We start from the raw sequence: 19184 nt of genomic DNA, 5'->3' as shown, positions 1-19184 counted from the left end.
GGGGGGTGGGGAGGCAGTGGGGGCTGCGGATGTGTAAGGACATGTATGCCGGGAGCTCGGGGAGCCCAGGCTTTGTCCTGCTTCTAATTCCAATGGACTCCCGGGCACCTCTTTGTGTGCCTTAGTTTCCCCAGCTGTAGCTGGGGGATGTTGTTATTGCTTTGACTTGTAAAACACCCTTCGAGCAGCTGATTGAGCTCCTGCATTAGCAAGAGGTGAATTAGGCAGGTCTCTTGGCAGCTGGGCTGCCGCGGAGAGGGTAGGGGAGCTGTCAGAGCCGGGGCTCTCAGGGGACAGGGCTGGAGGTGGGGAAACACGAATTAAATGAACCCCTTGGACGCAGGCATGCGGTGCAGCGTGCCTGGAGCGTGTCCTGAAGGCTGTGAGAGCCCGTGGTGTGGGGAAGGTTCCCTGGTGCCGGTGTGGCACGGGCAGGTGGATGTGTGCATGCCCTGTGCTGCCTGTGTCGTGTCTGTGGGATCTTGGGCTTTTCCTGCTGAGGTATTTTAAAGACTCGTTCAGCAGAAGGGTCCTGGCATCCCTGAGCCTGACACGGGCACACCATACACCCAACCCTGAGAGCTGGTGGAATTCCTTCCACTCTTTCCGTATCCTGAATATTGTTGGAGAGAGAGGCAAAACAGGAAAATAAGAATAGGATGAGCTTTTCTCAGCTGTCCTTTGCTTCGGTGCAGGGAAAGCTGTGCTGTCTCACATTACATCCCCCCACGTCAGGCTGTGATCTGAGGGTGAGCCCTGCCTTGAAAAGTGACGGAGCAGAGACCTCCCCACGGGGCTGGGGAAACTGAGGCACGAGCGGCGTCTGGCACTCGAACCATCCCCCGAGGCAGGAGAGGTGTGAAGGTGCCCAAGCTCCCCGAGCCCCGCCGGGGTGCCACCATCACCCAGACGCTGCTGTGACCCTCCAGTGCCGCGCCGGGCTCCCGGCGCTGTGGGCAGAGCCGGCGCTGCCTCTCCCCGAGCTCGCGGGGCCGGCGGGATTATCTGCTTAGCTGCGCCATCTGTTCCTCAAACTGCCATCATTATGTTCAACTTGGGGAAGAAAACGGCCCCTACAGAGAAGCAATTTGTTCGCTGACTAAACCTTTCAGGCTCTCGCCGTCCCGGCTCCCCTCGGCCGCTGCACGGGCGAGTCCTGCGCTCGCTTAACCAACCCTCGGGGAGAGCGGCGGCCGCGGGCCGGGCGCTGTAACACGGGCGTGGGGAGGGCGCAGGGCTCCCCTAATCCGATTACAGAACAGAACAGCCTTTCGGAGGGGCCGGGCGAGCAGGAGGAGGGAGGTCCGTTTCACGCCCGACCCCGGCGTCCGGGGGTCTCGCAATGATCTCACTGGAGGGGCTTTTCTTCCCCGTCGCAGTGGGTTGCTTTTCAAACGCGCTGCGAGGAGATCAGAAAGGAAAAGGGGCTGCCTGGGAAAGGGGAGGAGAGGGCTGGGAAGGAGGTGAGGTGGGAAGGGGTGGCGCGGGGCCGGGATAAGCGCTGCACCCCGGGCTGGGGGTACGGCTGGGGGCCCCTGCTGGGCACCAGCCCTCCTGCCGCTTCTCCTTCTCACACCCCACCCCTGCGACGTGGCACGGGGTGTGTGTCACAGGGGCATGGACACGGGGACGTGTCCTCCCCTGCGGCCTGAACGTGGAGTGGAGCTGTGGTCCCTGCAGAAACACTCAGCGCCTGCAGTGGCAGCAGAAACGGAGCCGGGTGACCCACTTCCACCGTGTTTTGCCACGGAATTTCAGTGGCACCAAAGCATTTAATGTGCTGATTTCACCAGTTTTCTGTAACGAGCCACAAAAGTGGAAAGAACTTAAAGTGATGTTTTGACTTATATCAAAGCAAGAAGTTTTGACTTTCTGCTGTGTTTTGTTATCACCTGCAAACAAATGCTTTTTATTATTTTTTTTTTTTTTTTTGCATCTTTGGTGCAGTCAGTAAAGAAAACCTGTGTGCTTCAACAGCAGCAGATATCAGAACAAGATGGTCCCACCTGTGGCCACTTTGGTTGGGTTGCAAAGCACTTACCCCAGACTTCACTGTGCTGGCCCTGCACCCCCTGCCCCTCTGGGTGGGGTGGGGCTGTGACCCCCTCCCCAGGGATGGTGCTGGCAGCTGGGGACACCTGTGCCTGCGGGAACCCCCCACGGCGAGCGCTGGAGTCTGGCACAGGAGGTGTGAAAGCATCTGCCAGCCGTCCCAGGCTTGTGGGAGGTGGGACCCCAAGGTCTCCCCCCACCAGGGACCCCTGGCAGGGCCACCATCACCCCACTGAGAGTCCTCTGGGGCTGTGCCCATGCTCCAGTTGCTGCAGGACCCTCTGTGGGTTTTCTCGAGCTGCCACAGTCCCAGGGTGCTCCAACCTGCTCCCGGGCAGGTCTGGGGCTGCTGCCCATACCTGGGGCAGGCAGGTGAGGTGAGGGCCTCTCTGTGAGGGTGTGTAGGGATGGCTGCAGTGGCCAGGGGAACATCCCTCTCCCAGTGGGGCCGAGGGCTCGGGGAGCACCTCCTTGAGGAGGGGGTTCTTCCTTAGCCCCAGCCCCTGGCACAAGGTGGTGAGAGATCAGGGAAAGGCAGGGGTCACCTCTCTGTGGGGACCCCAGTGTCACCCTGCTCCTGCCCCTGGGTGCTGGCTGCTGTGGCTGTCCCACCCTCCAGTGGCCAAGGCACCCTGTTGGGTGGCTGGGACAACCCATGAAACCCACATCATGGGCAACAATCTTTAGGATGCAGGGGGGCTGAGGGGCTTTTCTTTCTTCCCTGGAACCACACTTGAAGGAAACAGCCAGCAGAGAGGCTGCGGGAATTCACTGTCAAGTCCCAAAGCTACAAAAGACCTGAGGTTTTTAATTGTTGTATGCAAAAGTGTCCATAGAAAGTCTTTGTTGCTTTCTGTGCAGCCTCCTGTGCCCCTTCTCCAACACCCCCCAATTGCCTTCATCCCTTCAGAGAGCAGCAGATGGGGAAACTGAGGCACAGAGCAGAGAGGGAAAGTGGTTGAGCCAAGCCTGGACACCCTGAGGTATCCCTGGAGAAAGCTGGATTGCTCCTACAGAAACACCTGGATCACTGCAGCATCTCTTCACCCTGCAAAGGCCTGTGGGCATCCGGCTTTTCCCAAAACATTTGGGACCAGGAACTGGCTCCCACATGGGGATATGGTGGCTGTCTCCAGAACAGGCTGCTGGGAACTTCGGGCTGCCAAAAGTCACCTGGCACTGGTAACGGCAGAGGGTTCATCCTGGTGGTGCAGGACCTCGTTGGGAATTTGGGATCATTACACCAAGGTGCTGATGCCTGGCTCCTTCCCACTTGTCCTGGGGCCACATCCTTCCTTGTCCACCTGCTCCTAGACAGAGACGTGGAGAGGGGCAGAAACAGGCCCTGCTCGGGGCAGATCAGGGTCGGATGGGGGCAGGAGGAAAGGGCCTCAAGTTTCAGAGAAGGTTTAAACAGGATATTGGGGGGAAATCCTCATGAAAGGGGCTGTGCATCCCTGGCACAGGCTGCCCAGGGCACTGGTGTGGTCACCATCCCTGGAAAAATCCACATGTGGCACCTGGGGACATGGCTTGGTGGTGGCCTTGGCAGTGCTGTGGGAATGGTTGGACTCGGTGGTTTTAGAGGGCTTTTCCGACCCAAAGTCAGGTAGTGATTCTATGATTCCATGACCAGGGGCGTTTACTGCAGTTCCCTTACCCAAAATGCTGCTGCAAGAGGAGGGAGGGTATGGGCTGCCTGAGTCCTGTAAACCTCTTTTTTACCAGAAAATAGCGAGCTTTACCTCCCAGAGGACGGCGTTCTCCAGGTTTCCCTTGTCCGGGGGAGATCTCAGCGCCTTGATTTTCAGGACGGCTCCTGAGGATGCCGAAAGCCGGGCGAGGGCGTCTGAGAGCGGGGCGGCCGCTGCCCGGGCTTCCCCTGACATCTAGCGGCAGCGCCGGGCTGGGCAGCGGGACCCCGGGACCGGGGGGAGCCCCGGGACCGCGGGAGCGCGGCCCCGAGGGGAGCACGGCCCCGGGGGAGTCCCAGCCCCGAGGGGAGCCACATTCCTGAGGGCAGAATGGCAGCGAGGGAGCCATGGACAGCCACCACCCCGGGGGGAGCCTCGGCCCTGAGGGAAGCACGGCCCCGGGGGAGCCCCTGACCTCACGGGGAGCCCCGGCCACGGAGGGTGCCCGATCTCGAGTGTAACCCTGGCCCCAGCGGGTTTGCTCAGCGCCGAGCACTTCTGGGCTCTGTCTGTCCCGTCCGACGGGGACGCTCTGCTTTGGGGCTGCTCCTGCTTTCTCCCCCCTCCAAATCCACCAATTCCCCTGCCCCTCACACCCTTCACCCTGTCGCACCAGAGGCAAAACTCACCGGTGAGGCAGCCCCCGAGCGTGGCGAGCAGCAGGGTGAGGGGCAGGGCACAGAGCTGCAAGAGCGCCTGGTCAGCGGCCGTCCGGCTGCCCTGGGCCACCAGCGGGAACACGAGCTCCAGCCTGCAAACCAGAGGGCTTTTTGGGGAGCTGATTCTCCCAGGCTTGTGCCTCTAAGGGGGTGCTGTAACAGAGGGGGTGTGGAGCATTCCTGCTCTCAGGGGTCATGGTGGCCCCAGCTTGATGCACCGACACCCGATTCTGGCTCTTCTCACCTGTCACCGTAAGTGTCTGCGGTGACCAGCAGTGTCAGCAGCGTCCCCAGCAGGGCACCCAGTATCCCTGGCAGCCCGTGGACATTGTGAACCCCACACGTGTCCTGGATCTTCAGCCTGGATTGCAGGACAGGCTGGGAAGAGCACAGGGAAGAGCTGGTGTTGGGAAGGAGGTCAGGTTGCCCAGGGCTGGGCGCTGCAGCTCCGTGTTTGCAGGTTTGGGAGCTGCAGGTTGGTGATGCAGCTGCCCTCAAAGGTCCCCTGAGCTGGGACCAGTGTCCTCAGCTGTCCTGAGGTGACTCACCGTGAAGAATCTGAAGCCAAGTGGGCAGATCAGGCCGGCCAGAAACCCTGTGATGAGGGCCCCAAAGGGGGTGACCAACATCTCCCCAGCCATACCCATCACGGCAGCGCCAGCCAAGGTGGCATCCTGGATCTGAACCTGATGGAGCAGGACACGGTGAGGGGAATTGGCTCCATGGAGGACACCAGCATGGGGCTGGGAGAGGTTGTCTTCCTTGGGGAACCTCAGAAAGCCTAACAGACATCTCTTGCCCTGGGTGTGTTCACACTCACTGTCCCATATAGGACAGGATGTGGGCAATGTGTGAGACTTGGGTTTGTCCCAGGAGAGCACCTACCATCCGTGGGGTGCTCTCCTCATAGAGGACAGGAGACAGGATGAAGGTGGCGATGGTACTCGCCACCAGTGAGAAGTAGGTGTTGAGCACTGCCCAGGGCTCAGCATTGTCATGAACAGAGGTGGCTGAGGTAAAGCTGGGCCAGAAGATCCACAGGTAGATGGTTCCTGCAGGGAAGTGGAACAGGTAGGTTTTGAAGCTGGGGTTGATCCCTTGTGGGAAAGAAATTCCTTGCTAGTGCCAAGAGCTTCAAGTGGCCACAGCAAGGGTGATTCAGGTTGGACATGGGGCAAAGCTTCTTCTAGGAGAGGGACAGGTTCCTGGGGAGGGGAAGGACCTCTGTCCTAGGTGGTTTGCAGGAATCTCCTGGTCAAAGCCACAGCCTCACTGTCCTGATGTTGGTGATAGCCCTTCCACCAAAAACCCTGTGACTGCGGTTTGTAGGATTTGAGCTCCGTACCAACCACAGCAAAAACATCCGCCTGGTGCCCCATGTTCTGCTGGTCCTCCCTCTTCCTCTTGTCCATATGGGGCTGGTGCAAGATCCGTGAAACCATCAAGCCAAAGTAAGCCCCGAAGGTGTGAACGGTCAAGGAGCGCCCGCTGTCGCTTACCTGGTGAATACAGAAAGGCACCGTGCAGGAACTGGGGATAAGGGATTTATCTCTACAGACAAGTCAGGACATGACATGAGGAGCCTAAACCCACGGACACACCCTTTGTGGTGCCCGCCCCCCTCTCAGCTGGTGACTCACCCCCATGAGGCTGAGCAGGATGTATTCATTGAGGGTGCAGAGGGTGACTTCCAGCAGGGCCAGCAGCAGCATCTGCACAGGGTTTACCCTGCCCAGAACGGCTCCGGTGGAGATCAGAACGGCCGCGGTGCAGAAGTCGGCACTGACCATGCTGGGAAGGAGAGGGAAGGTGTGGGGCTGGACCTGGCACTGCTGGGAGGAGCGCAGGAGCTGGAGAGAGCAGGAGTGGGGGGGCAGGAGCAGAGCCCAGACCCTGCATCCCACCACCCCTGCAGGCTGAACAGGCAGCCTGAGCCTTGCGGTGTTGTGACAAAGGGACAGCTGGGCTGGGGGCAGGCAGGGGCCAGTGTGCCCCCCTAAATGCCTGGCTGTAGCCTTGGCAGTACTTACATGGCCCTTACTAGTGTGCAACTCAAACAACCCAGAGGCCTGGTCCTACTTGTCATCAAACTCCTTCTCCAAGGCAGAGCTGTGAGTTTTACAGAGGAGGGAGCCAGTGTGCCAGGGCTGGGCTGGGCTGAGTGTGTCTGGACAGCAATAGCACCCTCCTGCCTTACCTCCGAGCTCCCACGTAAATTTTGCCATTGAGGAAGAAGTACAAAAACCCCTGGATCAGTATGGCCCACTGGATGGCAAAGGACACGATGAGGATGCTGATGGCCATGCTGCCTGGCCCATAGCGGCCGAGGAAGGCCACCAGGAGCCCGAAGCCAAGGAGCACTTGGAGGTGGACATCCCGGAAACCTGGTGGAGGAGAGGCAGAGGGTGGGTCTGGAGGTGTTGAGGGCAGGCAGCCACCCTCCTGTCTGCTGGTCCCCAAGGGGACTAGGACACTCTGCTCTAACAGAGCTGGGGGAGCAGAGGCTTCAGCGCATGTGAACCAGCCTCACTCCAGTGACGTGTCTCTGGAACTGTGGTGGATCAGGCCTTGGATCTCCCTTGGAGATCTGTAGCAGAGAGTGGGAGCAGCTGTGGCTTGTGCTGGTGACAGGTGAAGCTGTCCCTGTCTGATATGGCCCAGTCACCCCTTGCAGTGGCTCCTTGTCACCCTGTCTGCCACCATCCAGATATCTCAGTACACTCACAGGGTTCATCCAGCGACCCAGGCACCTCCTGCAGTGGCTGAGAGCCATCTGCACCCATTACACCAGTGTGAAGGTGGGTCTGAGATGTCAGCCCCCCCTCCAGGACCTTGTTGCTTCCCCCAAAAACACCACATCCTGCTTCACGGGATGAAGACAGAGGAAGGATGAACAGAAAAATGGGACCAATCTGGTACTGTTTGGTGGCAAACCAGAGGATGGGTTTAGCTTGAGCTAAATGCCCTTTGCACCTCTTGTGCCGACAGCTGTGTCCCGTCCTTCCCCGTGAGTCACTGCCTGGGTGGGGTTACTGGGCAGGCGAAACCGGGAGAACCTGCCCCTGTCCAGAGGCTCAGCTCCACCCCCTCCCTCAGCCGGGGCATGCGGAGGCTCCTTTCACACCTCCCGTCAGAAAGGCACGGTCAGCCCCTCATCCCTCAGTTCCACAGCAACGCCCAGCGTGCAGGAGGATACTCCCAGCAGGGCAGACCCCAGCCCTGTGTTGGGCCCTGGGGCAGCACCGAGGGAGCTGAATCCTCTGTGGAAGGAGCTTGATGCAAGTCCCTCAGCACTGCAAAACCCAGCAGGACGATGGGAAGCTTTGCAGACCCCAGGGCATGAGGAGCAGCTGCCACACTCCCCTCAAGGGATGGGAGTGTGATCCCAGGTTTATCGCTGCACCCAGTGAACCCCTCTAACTCCAGCTGGTGAAATGCACTTCCTGGACCCAAATATCCCTGTTTTGGGGCTGGCTCTGTCCAAGCACGTGAGAAATCTCTGCGGTACATCTGCCCTCCTTGGTGGGATGCACTGGTACCCCAACCCTGCGGTGTGACGTTCCCCCTCTGTTTAACTCTGGAGTCTGGTCCAGAGCTGGATGCTGTGACAGGCTCTGCAGCCTAGACCGAGTGTGGTGACATCCTGTGCCACCCCCTCAGCAGCACCTGGGGACCACAGAGCCACTCTGCACCCACGGGCACGGGGGTACTCACGGGGGTGCTGGAAACCCGAGTCCTGGTTTCTCCGGCTGCAGTTCAGCTGCGGGGAACAGAGGCTGGAGCTGCTCCCTGGGCTGTACCGAACAAAGGCGGCGAAGAGGAGGATGTTGAGGATTTGGAGGAGGAAGCACAGCCCGGAGAGCCGGAGCCTTGAGGCAGCTTTGTGCTCAGGCATGTCCAGGGGGCAGCCAGGGCAGGGGAAAGCCCTGCAAATGGGGGGACACGAGGAGAGCCACGCTGGGGCTGCAAACTCCGCCTGCCAAAGCCGCTGCCAGGTCCTGCCCTCGCCTCCCGCGCTTCCCACGGCTGGGAGAGGCTGCCGGGAGTGGGACGGCACTGCCAACACGGAAACTCTGGGCTGGCTGCCCTGGCACGGCTCCACACCCGGCTTTGCCACAGCGGGTGGCTCAGGCCGCTGTGCCGGGAGGTGCGTGGGGTGTGTGGTATCAGTGGTATCAGTGGTATCAGTGGTATCAGTGGTATCAGTGGTATCAGTGGTATCAGTGTCCCTCCCTGCCGGGTCCAAGGGGGTCGGAGGAGGACCTGGGGGGCGCAGGAGCTGTGCTGGGGTCTGGATGTTCAGCATTCGAGAAACGTTACAGTTTTGGGGACTAGGTCAGGGAGAGGAGGTGGGACTGACCTGCTGCAGAGGTGCTGGGCTTGACAAAGCTCAGCAAAGCCAGGGTCAAACTCCCTGTTCAGAGGGAAAAATGATGGTTCGTGGGGGGCTTTGGGGAGGAGGTTCCCTGTGAGGGGAGGAGGAGAATCTACCCTTTGAAAAACAAGGGCAAGGAGCTGAATCAGAGGCTGCTGATAGAACCTGCACCAGGAACTGGGGGAGCCAAGCACAAGGGTTTCCTTCAATTTTCTTTGATGGCTTCTGCTTTTGCAGAGGGGTTTGTGATACACCGAGAGCCAGTGCAGATCCCAAAAAAGGAGAGTAAGAAAGAAGGAGCCAAGAAATAAAACACAGTGTGTGTTTGGGAAGTGACTTGAGTAACTCATTTCCACAGCGTTGGGCCAAACTATGATCTCAGATAAGCAGCGTCGAGCTGGGGTCATGCCCTGATGCCAGTGGGATGGGGAAAGGGGATGAGTCACTTTTGCAGGCCCCTGCAAGTATCCTGCTTTGGGCTGTGGTTTTGTGAGAGCCAAGGGCTGTAGCTGTTGCCTTCACTTGGGAGAAATGTGAGAAACACTCAACTTGTTTGTGGTACTGTGGAGCTGGGAATCAGCATCCTCCAGCCAAGGAGCCTGGGCTGCTGCTGGGAGGGATCAGGGTCTGCTTCTGCAGCCGTGGGCATGGGAAGTGTGATGGAGGGAGATCACGGGCTCTCCGAAGAGCCATGGAGCCACCAGATAACTGTGGGGAGCTGCAGGGGAGGAGCTGCCAGTGCTGCTGTGGTTTAGCCTTCCTCTAAAGCCATGGCCACCTTTTACTCATCAAAATGAGCCAAAGCTCTGACCATTCTGACCTGGGAGAAGCTCGAGGGCTTCCAATTCAGCCTGCTGGCATCGATGTTGATGCCCCTCCTTGAAGAGGGGCTGGGAGCAGTGGGGAGCAGGTGCAGGGCAAGGGCCCAGGGACCCAGTGCATTCCCTGGTGCCTCTCCCTGGGAGGATTGTTTGCTGTGCCGTGCGTGCCACGGCCAAGCCAGGATCACTGTGTCCTTTGGTGCCGGGGACAGTCTCTGCTTGTCCTGTGTTTCCCTTGAGAAGAGCTCCCTCCACCCTTGGAGACGGACCCTGGGGGAGGGAGAAGATGCAGGAGGCCAGAACACAGTCCCATTGTGTGCCCGTGGTTTGGTGCCGGCAGCATCCTGGCCCGAAGTGGCAACGGGGAAACCTCCCTGATGCCTTTTCACAGGGCAGCATAAGGCCAGTGGGGTGCAAGAGTGGGGGGACCCCCCCTTGCAGAGCCCGTGGGAGCCTCAAGAGGTGGGAACTTTTTCCCCTCTACTGGGGACTGGGGTGGGCATAAAATTACCCATTGCCCTGATGTGTGTGGGATCACAGAGCACTGTCCCAGCACTGGGGGCTGATGCCGAGCAGAGGCTTTGCGGGCCCAAGAGCTGCTGGAGCCCGGTGCAGAGCTGTATTTTTCCCTGAATTCCCAACGCTGTGGCCTGCGGATAAAGGGATGTTTGTTAGCCGGGCACGCTGTGTTTTGCAGAGCAGAACAATAAAGAGAAAGACACTCACAATGGGAAATTGTGCTTCCTCCTCCCTGTGCGTTCCTCGGGGAGGTGTTGGAGGGGAAAAAAACCGAGAAGAAAGCGGGAAGAGACGGTGACAGGGCAGGGAGTGCGGGCACAGCCGGCACCATGGGAGCAGGCAGCAAAGGCCCACGGGGCCACGGGGCTGCCGGGACACTGCCCGTCCCAGGGCGGTGACAGGGCAGGGGCTGGCTGGGAGCACCCACTCGCCACCTCCCACATCCCCGTGTCCCTGTGCCACCTCTTCTGTGCAGGTTCGACCTCCCCAGAGCCCTCGGCCCCTCCATGGGCTGTATATGACGGAGACGGGACGCAGCAGGAGCTGGGGCAGCACATGGGCTGGGGGCCTTGGATGGGAACAGTGGCTCCCCAAAGGACACACCTGGGGACGGTAAGAGATGGGTCAGGGGGTGCCGGGAAGGAGGGTTGGCACAGTCTGGGGGCTCGATGTCCCCTTTGCACAGTAAAAGTCAGTGAGCCCACCACGGAGCAGGGCCACCTCCTCTGGTCCCCACGGAAGGGGGGATGTTCCACTGCCTGTCCCTGACCCCTGCCCTCCCCCCAGGCACCGTCCTGCCCCCAGCTCTAAGGATGCACAGGCTGCTCCTGCTTGGCTGCTTCTGGCTCCTGACAGCACCCACAGTGTCCAGCATCTTCCAGAGGCCAACTGGGAGCCCAGGTAGGGAGTGGGGCCTGGGAGGAGGATGGGAGAACCCATTTAGGGAGCAGGACCTGAGGGGAAGACGGGGCACTGCTGTTTGGGGTTAGTGCTGGAGGGCAGAGATGATGCTGGGGGTGTCCAGCTGGGGCAGGGGCTGAGCTGTGCTTCCAGAGGATGCAGGAGAGGGGAAGAGGAGCCAGGAGAGAAACCACCAAATGCTTCTGAGGGTTGAGGGGCGCTCAGGGAGGTGTTGTGGGGGTGTTGGGGCCTCAGCAATGCTCCGTGGTGACCCTGTGCTGAGGCTGCCTGGGGGTGCCACAGCCCCCCCGCGCCTGCAGTACCTGTTGGAGCCCCTGCACTCCACGGTGCACACCCAGCGTGGGGCCACGGCCACCCTGCCCTGCGTCCTGCGCGCCCTGCCCCAAAACTACCGCGTCAAGTGGAGCAAGGTGGAGCCAGCCAACTACCGGGAGAGCATCATCATCATCACCAACGGGCTGTACCACAAGAACTACGGGCCGCTGAGCCCGCGGGTGCGCCTGCGGCACAGCCACCGCTACGACGCCTCGCTCACCATCACCGACGTGGCTCTGGAGGACGAGGGGCGCTACCGCTGCCAGCTGGTCAACGGGCTGGACGATGAGAGCGTCTCGCTCACGCTGCACCTCGAAGGTGAGCCTGGGCTCCCCCACCCTGGGGAATGCAGCAGGAGACAGACCCAGTCCAACCAGGGACTCTGGGCTGGACTGGAGGTCTGGTGGGTTCAATCCCTGTATGGGCTGTTCACTTAAGAGTTGGACTTGATGATCCTTGTGGGTCCCTTCCAACTCAGAATGTTCTGTAACTCCTGTCTGCTGTAACTCCTGTCTGTGGCTGGCTGCCTCCAGCCCTTGTTGCACTTATCTTCATCACTGAATCGCTGGGGATATTAAGTCAAAGCCTCCTCAGGGAGAGCATCTCCCTCACCCTGTCCCTGCCCCTCCAGGCGTCGTCTTCCCTTACCAACCCAGCAATGGGCGCTACAAATTCAACTACCACGAAGCCAAGCGAGCCTGCGAGCAGCAGGACTCCCGCCTCGCCACCTACCAGCAGCTGTACAAAGGTGAAGCACTCAAAAACAGACCCTTCTTCAGCCCAAAAATACACCTGGCTGGGCATGGGGAGGAGGAAAGTGCTGGTGCTGAGCTGCCTCTTGCCCCACAGCCTGGACAGAGGGTCTGGACTGGTGCAATGCTGGCTGGATCCTCGATGGGACCGTCCACTACCCCATCATCAACTCGCGGGAGCCTTGCGGTGGCCGCCTCCTCCTGCCTGGTGTCCGGACCTACGGGGCCAAGGACAAGCAGAAGGACCGATTTGACGCTTTCTGCTTTACCTCTGCTCTTCAAGGTAGTGCTGGGGTCCCCTGTCCCTCCCACAGAGTCCTGATGCCCCCCAAAACTCGTGCCAGGTCCGGGGGATTTTCCCAGGGCATCGTGGCAGCTGCTCCCCTGCAGTGTCCCCATCCATCCGTCCATCCCCAAGGCCAGGTCTACTTCATCCGGGGCCACCTGAACTTCAAGGAGGCCGGGCAGGCGTGTCGCAACCACGGGGCTGCCATCGCCAAGGTGGGGCAGCTCTACTCGGCCTGGAAGTTCTCCCAGCTGGATCGCTGCGACGGGGGGTGGCTGGCGGATTCGGCAGGTGCGCTACCCCCATCACCACAACCCCCGGGAGCGCTGCGGGGGGGCTGCCGACCCCGGCGTCCGCAGCTTCGGCTTCCCCAGCAAGGAGATGAGGACCTACGGCACCTACTGCTTCGTGGGGAAGTAGGAGGAGAGGTGGGCTGAGCAGAGGGGGTGGTGGCGGGACACCAGCCCTCGTCACCCGGGCAGAGAGTGTGAGGTGGGGTATGAGGGGATGGTCTCCCAGAGATTTTGGGTGGTTCATGCATCATCTGGTGAAGAAATAGAGCTGGATTTCGGTGCTCAGTGCATGCTCTCGTGGAGCTGCTCCCCACGCCCCAGCCTGCTGCAGGACTTGTGGGCTGTTCAAGGCTTGCTGGAGAAGCCAGACCCGTTGCTGGGCCAGGAAGGGGGTCTAATCCAGCCCCTTCAGCAGGCAGCACAGACTCCCCATTCCCCAGCTCCCATGAATCCTTCACCCCATCCTCACTCCCTGCAGCCATGAGGACTCTCTCTGGTGTGAGCACAGAGGACTTGGGCTGGGCATTAACGAGCGTGACTAATGGCGTGTCGCCTTCTCAATTAATAAAGCAATGGCAAAGCTGCACAGCAAAGCCACACTCCTGCCTGGCTCCTTCCCCTGGGACCATCTGGGCCTCTCCACAAGGGGAATTTGACAGGGACTTTCCATCTCTGATGCCCTGTCCAGGCGTTATCTGTGTTCCAGGCTCTGGGGGTTTCCGGGTGTTGCTGTTTGATACAGCCCAGGAGAACTATAAAAAGCTGTGGAACTGGCACAGTGCAGGGGGATTAACAGCCTGGGGAGATGCTGGCATCCCCTGGCACCTGTCTCGTGTGGTAGCAGCATCCCAGTTCAAGCCCTGACCAGTGCCCAGTGTCACTGGGATGTGCGGGCACTTTGGTCTGTGCCTCGCTGCTTCTGTGCCCAGGCTCTCAGTCTGCTGGTAGAGGCTGACATGGTCTCTATTTTGGGGCTGTACAGCCCTGCCTGTCCCGCCCTGTGCCTGACCCCCCACACCAAATGACCAGGCCACCACTCTGCACCATCCGTTTACTGTTTTAATACCCGCAGGAGCACGGAGAGGAGGTTTGGGCAACAGGTACACAACTCCAAGCCTGCGGTGGTGACTTCTGCCTTTCCTGGGAAGTGCAGAAGCACCCCCACACCCCGGGAAGGTGCTGAGCTGCAGCAGAGCTTGGATGTCCCCATGTCACCCCCCACCAGGGTGTCACAGAATGAGAACCCTTGGGGCAGAGGTGGGAGAAAGAGGCTGAAGGTGATACTGGCGTGTCACTGCCATCCCCTCCCCATGGTGTCCCCCTTGATTTTGACTCTGTTGTGACTGCTGGAACAAAACTCCCGTTGTGCTGCATTTCAGGTCACTGTCGGTTCCTTTCGAGGGGGTCTTTAGTTATTAGGATTTCTTTGTACAGATATAAAACAAACAAAGAGGCAGACACTCAACAGTGAGCTTTCATCCCATGCAGGTGTCCGTGCCAGTGTCCCAGTGCCGTCCCCATCCCCACAAGCTCCAGGGCCTGGGCAGGTGGTGGCTGCTGCCCCGGGGACTCATTCAGTTGTCACGGGGCTGAGCCAGGCCTGGGGGGACACAAGAAGGCCCAGGTGAAGGGAAGGCCAGGTGGGCAGATACCAGGGGAATTCAGGGGGATCCTGGAGCTCACGGGGCGACAGGCCAGCTGGGGCGGCTCCACGTGCCGTCACTGGCGGCAAGCGGATGAGGGGGCCGAGCGCGGCGGGCGAGGCCGTGCCGTGCACTGGTACCGCGCCGTGGAGCGACCTCGTAGCGTGCTTTGGTTTTGCCAAAGGACGGGCGTTGGTGAGGGCGGGGGGGGCCCACAACTGCACTGTGGGGGGGGTCGGGGCATTGCAGCCAGCGTGGAGGGACAGCCCCAGCCTGGAGCAAAGCACTGCCCCAAAACCCCAAACGGCCGAGGGGCCACGCGCCGGGAGCTGTTTGCGCCCGCTGGTGGGGATGGGGGGAAACCCCCTCTTTGGGGGTTGCAGAGGGGCGCAGCCCCAGCCCGGGGTGGGGGAGGCACGGCTTACCCAGCCCCATTTTGCAGGTGTAGGAGAGGTGGTAGTTGCAGGGCACGTCGCTCCACTGGCCCCCGTCGTGCCACACGATGACCACACAGTTCTCACCAGAGAGGAAGTAGCTGTCGGGCTGCCCGGGGTGCCAGTTCTCGTAGAGCTGGGGGGACAGGCATGGCAGGGTGCACGGGGCACCCCAGCACACCCTTTAAGTGTGTGTGTGGGGGGTCCTGCACCAGCACACACCCGTCTGCAGCCTCCTGGCTGTGACATCCCCCTCAGGAACGAGGTGCCACCTCCATGCCCCTTGGCATGGCCTCAGCATCCCAAATCCCAGGGTCTGGCTTCCCTGAGAATGCTCAGGCCTGCTGAGGGGCTTCAAATCCTGGCCCCAGGGTTGGACCCCAGTGCTGGAGAAGGATGACAAGGTGCCAGGCAGGGTGAGGGGACACGAGGGCACACAAGGGCTTACCGAGCCCGACTTACCAAGGGGCTCCCGTCAGACCACTGGAAATCCCCCTCGATGGTCCGGTCGTTCAAGCCGATCCATTGGTATTCCCTGTACTGGTCTGGGGGGCGGGGGGTGAGCTGGAGGTGGGAACACACCCAGGCAGCCCAGCACCACCTGGCAGGAGGGGGCCGAAGGGTACTGGAGGCTGAATTTGGGGTCTGGGGATGAGTGCAGGGAAGCAGAGGTGTCCCTCCCCCTGCAGCGGGAGGGTGATGGGAGATATGGGGACAAGGGGAGCCCCGAAAGGGACAGAGCGGGACCCCCTCGGCCCACAGCCCGGAGCGGCGGGGCTGGGCTGGCCGGGAGAGGGCGGCATTGCCCCGGGACCCCGCCGGTCCCTGCCTGTCCCCACGCGTCCCTGCCGGCACCCGCCCGTCCCTGCCGATCCCTTTCTGTTCCTGCAGGTCCCCACCTGGCCCTGCAGGTCCTCACCTGTCCTTGCCGGTCCCTGCCTGTTCCTGAATGTCCCCACCTGTCCCTGCAGGTCCCCACCTGTCCCCCTGCAGGTGGCCCCGACCTGTCCCCACCTGTCCCTGCAGGTCCCCACCTGGCTCTGCCTGTCACTGCTTGTCCCTGCAGCTCTCTGCCTGCCTTTGCCTGTCCCTGCAGGTCCCCACCTGGCTCTGCTGGTCCTTTTTCTGGTCTGGCCAGTCCCTGCCTGGCCCTGCAGCCTCTTGCCTGTCCATACCTGCCCCCACCTGTCCCTGCAGCTCCCCGCGAGTTCTCTCCCTGTCCCTCTCCTCCTTCACCCTCAAGTTCCTCCAGGCCTCTTTGCTCTCTGTCCCATCTCCACCACTCTTGTCCCTGCTCTGTCTCCCTCTACCTTCCCCCCTGTCCCTCCACAGCTGCTTTCAGGAGGGTTATTGCTTTGCCTTCAGATTTACTTGCACATGTCCAACCCTCTGCCGGTCTGTCCACTTGTCATTGGATCATGGAATTGTTTAGGTTGGAAAAGCTCTCCAAGACCACCAAGTCCAACCATTCCCCAGCACTACCAAGGCCACCACTAATCCATGTCCCCAAATGCCACATCCACATGTCTGTTAAATCCCTCCAGGGCTGGACAGCCTGTGCCAGTGCCTGACCACCCTTCCATGAGGAAGTTTTCCCAGTGTCCAACCTAAACCTCTCCTGGTGCAACTGAGGCCATTTCCTCTTGTCCTGTCACTTGTTACCTGGGAGAAGAGCCTGGCCCCACTCGGCTCTCGCCTTCTGTCAGGGAGTTGGAGAGAGTGAGAAGGTCCCCCTTGAACCTCCTTTCCTCCACGCTGAGCCTCCCCAACTCCCTCAGCTGCTCCTGGTGCTCCAGACCCTTCCCCAGCTCCATTCCCCTTCTGTGCTCACACTCCAGCCCCTCAATGTCTTTCTCGTCATGAGGGGCCCAAGACTGAGCCTATCTGCTCCCACGTCTCTCCATGTTACTATCCATCTTCTCCCATGTCTATCCATGTATCTGTCTACCTGTTCATCCACCCACCCATCAGCTCTGAAGGGCCAGGCTCTGCCTCAGCTTTTGGCTACTTTTTTGGCTTAAGGTTTAAAACTTGCAGACCAGGACTGAGGGTCATTGGGCAGCAGTCCAGGGGTGTGCAGTAGGGTCTGGGGTGACATCACGTACCATTAATGAAGTCCTGCTCTTCAGGGGTCAGGATGGTGGCAAGGTGTCCCCCGTAATGTCTGCACTGGGTCTCTGCGTCCTCCCAGCTCCTCCGGGTGGAGAAGTGCTTGTAGCAGGCTCCCTGGAAGCTGTCCCAGCCGGGGCTACACCTCCTCAGCGCTGAGCCCCGGCGGGGAGCAAGGAGGGAGAGAGGAGAGGGTCAGGGTGATGGAGCCCAACTCACCCCAGACTCCTTGATTTCCCCACTTTTATGTCTCCTGAGCCGCTGCTTCAGCAGCTGAGATGGCAGCAGGACCTGGACAGGGGCAACCCAGTGTGGCCACGGTGGGACCTGGGGGACTCACGTCTTTCACAGCTGCTGCCTCCGTAGCCGGGCAGGCACAGGCAGGTGATGTGGGTGTCGTCCTCTGTGCAGGTCCCTCCGTTCAGGCAGGGGTTGGGGACACAGCCACCTGCAAGGCACACGCAGCCGTCCTCACCGTGGGGGCTCGGGGACCTTGTCAGTGCCCAGCATCGCCAGAGCCTCATCCCTGTGTGTCCCACAGCCACCAGGTCTCTGAGCTGGCCCCTGGGGCCAGCCAGTGTGGAGCAGGTGAAGGACTCGGGTGCATGGTGATGTGCCCAGAGCCATCCCACGCTGCCCTTTGTCCACGGGATGGACCCATCTTAGCTGCCCTGGCCCAGAGCTGGCCGGACCTGGGGCTTTGGCCTCCCCTCAGGGCACAGAGACATGAGCTGGATGCTCTCATCCTCCACATCAGTGGTCTGGCTGCCATGCCAGCCCCTGGCCCGCTCCTGCTGCCCGGGCACAGCTCCTGCTTTCCCCTGGAGTGACGCAGCAGTTGTACTTTGGGAGGGGAACACACAAAGGATAAACCCTTCGGCACCTCCTGGCCACACATCCTCAGCCTGGCAGCAAGGTGAGCCACATGCCTGCCCCTCTGGTGTCACCTTCAGCCTGGCCAGGGCTGATAACTCAGCCGGTGCTGTCCCCAGCCCGCGTGTCCCCAGCAGCCCGTTACGGTCATTAATGCACCCAGAGCACATCGTGTGCTTCCAGCCCAGCTCGAGAGTGTGATGAAGGGTTGCTGCCAGCACCAGCCGAGCGAGGACTGAAAGTCCTTGGCCTCCTTCATCCTAATGGTGCCCCATTTCATGGGCCTTGGCTCAGTGGAGACATGACAAGGGTGATGCTGTCACCCTCACCCATCCCCAGGCACCATCACCTCCCCACAAGGTGCCAGCAGCTCACTCGGGACATCCAGCTCGTCCCCAGCAGACCGAGAAACGGGGAGGGATGGGCGATTTAGGGCCCTAACATCACATGGAGAGCTCTTCCTGGGCAGGCATCTCTCCTTGCCAGGGCAAGGGCAACCACCCCACAAGGTCTTGCCACCCTCCATAGAGCCTCCTTCATGCCACGGGACCAGGCAGGGCACTGCCAGAGCAGGGGGGGAGGGACCTCACATGGTACCCTCTGCTGCAGCTGCCCTTGCAGGGAACAGGGGGGTAGGGTCTTGGCTGCTGTGCACTGCATTGGAGCTGGGAGCATCCCATGGGGGGGGAGGGGGCAGAGGGTGGGTCTGGGTGGGTGACACCCACCTGCAGCAGTTCATGCACCCACCACTCACCCATCTCAGCCCTCCTGTGGGGGGACCAGGGCTGGGGTGAGGGGGAAACTGCCCCCTGGGGGGACTGCAGCAACTTTGGGGTACTTGGTCACCAAAGGCAAGGTTCTCTTGAGGCTCTGCACCCCACGACCCATCGGTGCCCCCATGTTTCCCCCTGCTCATGTCATGCAGCCCTCGCCCCTCCTCCCGGGGCAGCATGGGGTGACCCATCCCCAGGGGGGCCACATGGAGCATGCAAAGCAGCCATACCCCCCAGACCTCAGGGGGGGTCCCATCCACCCCATTCCTAGGGACTCACGGGGCCAGAGGGTGGGGGATTAGTTCGTCAGTGGGGGAGGCGCGTGGGCAGCAGGCGCAAGGACGAAGGGAAGAGCTCGCCGAGATGCTTGTTCTAGAAAGCTTTTAATTCCCTTTATTAGTACCACGGTTAGTCAGAGCAGGGGCTGGGGCTGCCTTTTGCTTATTGGGCTTTTTCATGGAAACAGTCATTAAAACACTTCACAGAAGTAGAAGAGATTTAAGTGCATGCAGACCTCGGACCAATTTGTTTGACAAATATGTGCTTCTCTGGACCTGTAACCTTCCCTTACCCAGCTGAGGAGGAGAGAGAGAGAGAGAGAGACAGACGGGCGGACAGACAGAGGGAAGCACAGCGTGAAGGAAAGGTGTTGACTTTCTCTATTG

The 19184-nt window shown here is 60.6% G+C and overlaps 3 protein-coding genes across 3 annotated transcripts in view; 1 reads left to right on the top strand and 2 right to left on the bottom strand.

Moving 5' to 3' along the window:
- Positions 1-1607: 1607 nt before the first annotated feature.
- Positions 1608-8300, bottom strand: LOC103759606 (ammonium transporter Rh type B). The gene is given in 11 exon segments (XM_018088648.1): positions 1608-1733; positions 1735-1797; positions 3798-3871; positions 4376-4497; positions 4650-4783; positions 4954-5091; positions 5291-5457; positions 5751-5904; positions 6046-6196; positions 6603-6789; positions 8120-8300. Coding segments are annotated over 11 exon segments (1497 nt in total).
- A 2067-nt stretch (positions 8301-10367) lies between these two features.
- On the top strand, positions 10368-13281 carry HAPLN2 (hyaluronan and proteoglycan link protein 2). The gene is given in 7 exon segments (XM_008926023.3): positions 10368-10732; positions 10907-11020; positions 11324-11674; positions 11988-12104; positions 12206-12391; positions 12527-12684; positions 12686-13281. Coding segments are annotated over 6 exon segments (1029 nt in total). The 5' UTR covers positions 10368-10732; positions 10907-10932; the 3' UTR covers positions 12815-13281.
- Positions 13282-14261: 980 nt separating this feature from the next.
- BCAN (brevican) overlaps positions 14262-19184 on the bottom strand; it is a 10618-nt gene continuing 5695 nt past the window's right edge. The window contains exons 6-10 of the mRNA XM_029964101.1: positions 17214-17321; positions 16870-17028; positions 15227-15309; positions 14756-14900; positions 14262-14287 (exon numbers count right to left, since the gene is read on the bottom strand). Coding sequence (XP_029819961.1) covers positions 14262-14287; positions 14756-14900; positions 15227-15309; positions 16870-17028; positions 17214-17321 — 521 coding nt within the window. The remainder of the gene's footprint in view (positions 14288-14755; positions 14901-15226; positions 15310-16869; positions 17029-17213; positions 17322-19184) is intronic.

The sequence above is a fragment of the Manacus vitellinus genome, unplaced genomic scaffold (genome assembly GCF_001715985.3).
Source record: "Manacus vitellinus isolate BGI_N305 unplaced genomic scaffold, ASM171598v3 scaffold_106_pilon, whole genome shotgun sequence".
Taxonomy (NCBI): Eukaryota; Metazoa; Chordata; class Aves; order Passeriformes; family Pipridae; genus Manacus; species Manacus vitellinus.
Note: the sequence above shows the minus strand (reverse complement) of the source record. Positions and strands in the feature narration are given on the sequence as shown.